A 7,230-nucleotide genomic window follows, 5' to 3' on the forward strand; every position below is an offset into this window, starting at 1 on the left:
CCACCACGACCTCCACCTGTACCCCCTCCTCCACCACCTCCACCTGTACCCCCTCCTCCATCCCCCTCCACCACCTCCACCTGTACCTCCTCCACCACCTCCACCTGTATCCCCTCCTCCATCACCTCCACCTGTACCCCCCCCACCATCACCTCCACCTGTACCTCCTCCATCACCTCCACCTGTACCTCCTCCATCACCACCACCTGTACCCCTCCTCCACCACCTCCACCTGTACCTCCTCCACCACCTCCACCTGTACCCCCTCCTCCACCACCTCCACCTGTACCTCCTCCATCACCTCCACCTGTACCTCCTCCATCACCTCCACCTGTACCTCCTCCACCACCTCCACCTGTACCTCCTCCACCACCTCCACCTGTACCCCCTCCTCCACCACCTCCACCTGTACCTCCTCCACCACCTCCACCTGTACCCCCTCCTCCACCACCTCCACCTGTACCTCCTCCATCACCTCCACCTGTACCTCCTCCATCACCTCCACCTGTACCTCCTCCACCACCTCCACCTGTACCTCCTCCACCACCTCCACCTGTACCCCCTCCTCCATCACCTCCACCTGTACCCCCTCCTCCACCACCTCCACCTGTACCTCCTCCACCACCTCCACCTGTACCCCCTCCTCCATCACCTCCACCTGTACCTCCTCCTTCATCACCTCCACCTGCACCTCCTCCACCACCTCCACCTGTACCTCCTCCATCACCTCCTCCTGTACCCCCTCCTCCACCACCTCCACCTGTACCTCCTCCATCACCTCCTCCTGTACCCCCTCCTCCACCACCTCCACCTGTACCTCCTCCTCCACCACCTCCACCTGTACCTCCTCCATCACCTCCACCTGTACCCCCTCCTCCACCTCCACCTGTACCTCCTCCTCCACCTCCACCAGTACCACCTCCTCCATCACCTCCACCTGTACCCCCTCCTCCATCACCTCCACCTCCACCAGTACCACCTCCACCTGTACCTCCTCCTCCACCTCCACCTGTACCCCCTCTCCGTCACCTCCACCTGTACCCCTCCTCCATCACCTCCACCTGTACCCCTCCTCCACCACCTCCACCTGTACCCCCTCCTCCATCACCTCCACCTCTACCCCCTCTCCGTCACCTCCACCAGTACCCCCTCCTCCATCACCTCCACCTGTACCTCCTCCATCACCTCCACCTGTACCCCCTCCTCCACCTCCACCTGTACCTCCTCCATCACCTCCACCTGTACCCCCTCCTCCATCACCTCCACCTGTACCTCCTCCATCACCTCCACCTGTACCTCCTCCATCACCTCCACCTGTACCTCCTCCATCACCGCCACCTGTACCCCCTCCTCCACCACCTCCACCTGTACCCCCTCCTCCACCACCTCCACCTGTACCTCCTCCACCACCTCCACCTGTACCTCCTCCATCACCTCCACCTGTACCTCCTCCATCACCTCCACCTGTACCTCCTCCACCACCTCCACCTGTACCTCCTCCACCACCTCCACCTGTACCTCCTCCATCACCTCCACCTGTACCTCCTCCACCACCTCCACCTGTACCTCCTCCACCACCTCCACCTCTACCCCCTCCTCCATCACCTCCACCTGTACCTCCTCCATCACCTCCACCTGTACCTCCTCCATCACCTCCACCTGTACCTCCTCCATCACCTCCACCTGTACCCCCTCTCCGTCACCTCCGTCAGACCTGTGATGGTGATATCACCAGAGTTAGGGTCATCCAGGAATGAACACGTCTCGGATGTTCTCAACCTAGCAGCCATGTTCACCTCTTCAATAGCGGCAGACTTTGGTAAACACATACACATCTCTACTGGTGATGATGTATGATCTGCTGATCGACTGCTCTGGTCTGAGTCCCATCTCTACTGGTGATGATGTATGATCTGCTGATCGACTGCTCTGGTCTGAGTCCCATCTCTACTGGTGATGATGTATGATCTGCTGATCGACTGCTCTGGTCTGTGGCCCATCTCTACTGGTGATGTTGTATGATCTGCTGATCGACTGCTCTGGTCTGAGTCCCATCTCTACTGGTGATGATGTATGATCTGCTGATCGACTGCTCTGGTCCGAGTCCCATCTCTACTGGTGATGATGTATGATCTGCATATCGACTGCTCTGGTCCGAGTCCCATCTCTACTGGTGATGATGTATGATCTGCATATCGACTGCTCTGGTCCGAGTCCCATCTCTACTGGTGATGATGTATGATCTGCTGATCGACTGCTCTGGTCCGAGTCCCATCTCTACTGGTGATGATGTATGATCTGCTGATCGACTGCTCTGGTCCGAGTCCCATCTCTACTGGTGATGATGTATGATCTGCTGATCGACTGCTCTGGTCCGAGTCCCATCTCTACTGGTGATGATGGTATGATCTGCTGATCGACTGCTCTGGTCCGAGTCCCATCTCTACTGGTGATGATGTATGATCTGCTGATCGACTGCTCTGGTCTGTGGCCCATCTCTACTGGTGATGATGTATGATCTGCTGATCGACTGCTCTGGTCTGTGGCCCATCTCTACTGGTGATGATGTATGATCTGCTGATCGACTGCTCTGGTCTGTGGCCCATCTCTACTGGTGATGATGTATGATCTGCTGATCGACTGCTCTGGTCCGAGTCCCATCTCTACTGGTGATGATGTATGATCTGCTGATCGACTGCTCTGGTCTGTGGCCCATCTCTACTGGTGATGATGTATGATCTGCTGATCGACTGCTCTGGTCCGAGTCCCATCTCTACTGGTGATGATGTATGATCTGCTGATCGACTGCTCTGGTCTGTGTCACATCCCAAACGAGTTTGATTGACAGGCCTCACCTACATATTAAGAATGGTCAATGCGAGAAGAGGATAGGATAAAAGGGGAATAAAATACGAAAGATTTATAAACAGATGAATATGTGGTCAAATAGCCAAACAACACATCTATTAAATAAATACATGTTTATGAATATAAACATATATTCATTTCAATTTGTGTGTTGGATTATTATTTTTTCGGTATTTGTAAAATGGTGTTCCATACACACACACACACACACACACACACACACACACACACACACACACACACACACACACACACACACACACACACACACACACACACACACACACACACACACACACACACACGCACACACAGGAGCACAAGCACACACACACACACACACACACACACACACACACACACACACACACACACACACACACACACACACACACACACACACACACACACACGAGCACAATACAATAACACACATACACACACACACAAACACACACACACACACACACACACACACACACACACACACACACACACACACACACACACACACACACACACACACACACGAGCACAAGCACACACATACACAAACACACACACACACACACACACACACACACACACACACACACACACACACACACACACACACACACACACACACACACACACACACACACACGCACCTCTCTCAGAGCTGAGTGGGTCAGGGGGAAGTGTCTAACAATAGATACTGGTCATGTTTCCTCCCCCCCCCCTAGGAGGGGTCTGTTGGACCACCTGGTAGAGGCTGAAGAAATGAGATTGACTGCTGACCCTCACCTTCCGATGATCTGATAATCTGATACCCAACGATCTTGTCACCTGTTATCGTACCATAATGGTGTAGAACAGGGGAGAGTAACATGTTAGGGTATGTTAATGTGAGCATGACAGTGGAGGGCTGACGGGGGGGGGGAGGGACACAGTGATACACAGTGATACACAGTGAGCCTTAGTGCTACATAGTGCTACACAGTGAGACTTAGTGCTACATAGTGAGACTTAGTGCTACATAGTGCTACATAGTGCTACATAGTGATACACAGTGAGACTTAGTGCTACATAGTGCTACATAGTGCTACATAGTGCTACACAGTGAGACTTAGTGCTACATAGTGAGACTTAGTGCTACATAGTGCTACATAGTGCTACATAGTGATACACAGTGATACATAGTGAGCCTTAGTGCTATATAGTGCTACATAGTGCTAAACAGTGAGACTTAGTGCTACACAGTGCTACATAGTGCTAAACAGTGAGACTTAGTGCTACACAGTGCTACATAGTGCTAAACAGTGAGACTTAGTGCTACATAGTGCTACACAGTGAGACTTAGTGCTACATAGTGCTACATAGTGCTACATAGTGATACACAGTGATACATAGTGAGCCTTAGTGCTATATAGTGCTACATAGTGCTAAACAGTGAGACTTAGTGCTACACAGTGCTACATAGTGCTAAACAGTGAGACTTAGTGCTACATAGTGCTACACAGTGAGACTTAGTGCTACATAGTGCTACATAGTGCTACATAGTGATACACAGTGATACATAGTGAGCCTTAGTGCTATATAGTGCTACATAGTGCTAAACAATGAGACTTAGTGCTACATAGTGCTACATAGTGCTACACAGTGAGACTTAGTGCTACACAGTGCTACATAGTGCTAAACAGTGAGACTTAGTGCTACATAGTGATACACAGTGAGACTTAGTGCTACATAGTGCTACACAGTGCTACATAGTGCTACATTGTGCTACACAGTGAGACTTAGTGCTACATAGTGATACACAGTGAGACTTAGTGCTACATAGTGCTACACAGTGCTACATAGTGCTACATTGTGCTACACAGTGAGACTTAGTGCTACATATGCCGCTTTCACACCAAAAAGAACTGAGAGCCAGTTCCGGGCTGGTGCTAGGGCCAGTTCCAAACTGGTTCCAGCCTTACCCCAGTTAAGAACCGGTTGGTTTCACACCGGCCAGAGCCAGCCATAGAGCCGGCGTGAGCAACGTCATGACGTCACTACAAACGTCTCCGCTAGTGAGCTTGGACAGAAGCATACGGCCGACATCTTTCTTCATTCTGGGTGGAAATAGTAACATAGTTACGCCATTAAATGCGTTTATGGAAACATTTTTAGCGAGAAATGTGCATTTTACTTTCATGATGTTCGCTCGGTGAATGTGAAGGATGTTTGGTTTGATAGTTATGACGAAGAGGGAACGCTCCGTTCACTTGCATGGACACGGACTCATCTAGCTGCGTTGGCGCGTTGACGCGTTGAACCACCACACAATGATCAAGCGTCAGGTTAGGCGCGCAGAAGAACCCTCGCGCCAGTTTCAAACACAACAACAACAATTTCGTCTTCGATTCAATCCGTGTATGGTTCGTTCTTTGAATATTCCGATTTAAAACAAAATCAGAAAAAACAAAAAAGAACCATACACGGATTCACGTCCATTGTTTACTTCGGTGTTTTAAAAAATGCCGGTCTTCGTTGGTCTTCCTGTTTATGAAGGTACGGATAACTCTGCCCCCGGCGTAAAAGCGGTTCTAGTTCTAGCCCAGCTCTAAAGTGGGGCCAGAGTTGAACCGCTTTTTAGGGGCCGGAGCCGGTTCTTTGGCGGTGTGAAACCAAAGCCCTGGCCCTAGCTCCGAACTGGCCCGGAACCGGCCCCGATTTTGCGGCGGTGTGAAAGGGGCAATAGTGCTACATAGTGAGACTTATGCCGCTTTTCCACTGCATGGTACCAGCTCGACACGACTCGACTCGACTCGACTCAGCTCGCATTTTTTGCGTTTCCACCGCGAAAACATGGTATCTGGTACCTGAAGTGGCTGCTTTTTCTAGTACCGCCTCGCTCTAGGTTCCAAGCGGCTGAGCCGATGCTAAAAGGTGACGTCGGCAGACGGCCGGCCACTGATTGGCCAGAGAGTGTGACGAAGTCACGAGAGCGACATGGCAACCATGCTGGTAACAGCCATAGCAGCGCCGCAGCCAACATATTCCACTTCTTCAACTTCTTCAACATGCCAGCTAATAATAGTGACGTTATCGATGTCCTCCATTGTTGTTATGTGGGTTCTGTCCATGTGTGGGTTGCGTAGGTGTTGTTTGCGTCGCGTACAAAAATACGTCACGGCCCTTTCGCGCAGCCGACCCCGCCCACGTCCAGGAGGTACTATTTGCGGTGGAAAACGACCCGTGCTGCTACCGTGTCGAGTCGTGTCGAGTCGTGTCGAGTCGAGTCGAGTCGAGTCGAGCTACATGTGCGGTGGAAAAGCGGCATTAGTGCTACATAGTGATACACAGTGAGACTTAGTGCTACATAGTGAGACTTAGTGATACATAGTGCTACATAGTGAGACTTAGTGCTACATAGTGAGACTTAGTGATACATAGTGAAGTTAACCTCTGAACTGTTGAACAACATGACTCTAGTTAGCCGCCGAGGTGTAGGAGATAGTCAGCTGGGCAGTAGGCTAGGGGGGGATCAGTAGGAGGGGCAGTAGGCTGGGGTAGGAGTGGGGGTTCAGCGGGCCCTGCCCGTGCACCAACATGTGCAGGCTTGAGCGGCTGAAAGCCGTACCTCAGGCTGCGGATCAGCGCTGTGCTTGGCCGCTCACGGAGGAATGACGCGAGACCTTTCAATCACCAGAGACGTTTGATTGCCTCCGATGTGCGAAGCGAGGTGATTGTAAACACATTTGAAAGAAAACTTTATGAGCCATTTCATCGTGTATCATATCAGAGTAGGAATGTGCAGAGTGACCTTCACGGAGCACGGCTTCAGAGCTGAACCGCGCTGGAGAATACTTTAGCTCTCCTGCCCATGCAGATGATCAAAGAGTGATTACTTTTCCCGCGGACGCCGTTGGCAGACATAGAGATGTTTGATTGTGTTTATTGAATCTTTTTTCCCGTTTATTTTCCAAACACCTCTTTCTTTACACGCTTCCGATTCAAGGTCACCTATAAACAATGGTGCTACTGGGGTGAGCCAGGCCTGGCCTTCTAGCTCAAAGAACTGATGACAAAAGAAATGCTCTTTCCTTGCTGCATTCTGCACCATGTTGCCATGGCAGTAGGAATAATAAGACAGGTGATCTATTCTCCATCTAGACCTAGACCCTCTCTAGTATCCATCTAGTCCCCCTAGACCCTCTCTAGCCTCCATCTGGTCCTTGACCCTCTCCGGTCTCCATCTAGACCTAGACCCTCCCTAGTCTCCATCTAGTCCCCATAGATCCTCTCTAGTCCTTCTACCCTCTACCTTGGCCCTTGCTAGCTGTTAGACAGGTCTGTCTAGACCAGGGGTTCTCAAAGTTTTGACAACTGAGGGCC

General features: G+C 51.2%; 1 protein-coding gene across 1 annotated transcript in view; it reads left to right on the plus strand.

Moving 5' to 3' along the window:
• arid3c (AT rich interactive domain 3C (BRIGHT-like)) overlaps positions 1 to 7,101 on the plus strand; it is an 18,188-nt gene extending 11,087 nt beyond the window's left edge. The window contains exon 4 of the mRNA XM_056602878.1: positions 7,096 to 7,101. Coding sequence (XP_056458853.1) covers positions 7,096 to 7,101 — 6 coding nt within the window. The remainder of the gene's footprint in view (positions 1 to 7,095) is intronic.
• Positions 7,102 to 7,230: the final 129 nt, after the last annotated feature.

Source organism: Gadus chalcogrammus, chromosome 11 (assembly GCF_026213295.1).
Source record: "Gadus chalcogrammus isolate NIFS_2021 chromosome 11, NIFS_Gcha_1.0, whole genome shotgun sequence".
In the NCBI taxonomy this organism is placed as follows: domain Eukaryota; kingdom Metazoa; phylum Chordata; class Actinopteri; order Gadiformes; family Gadidae; genus Gadus; species Gadus chalcogrammus.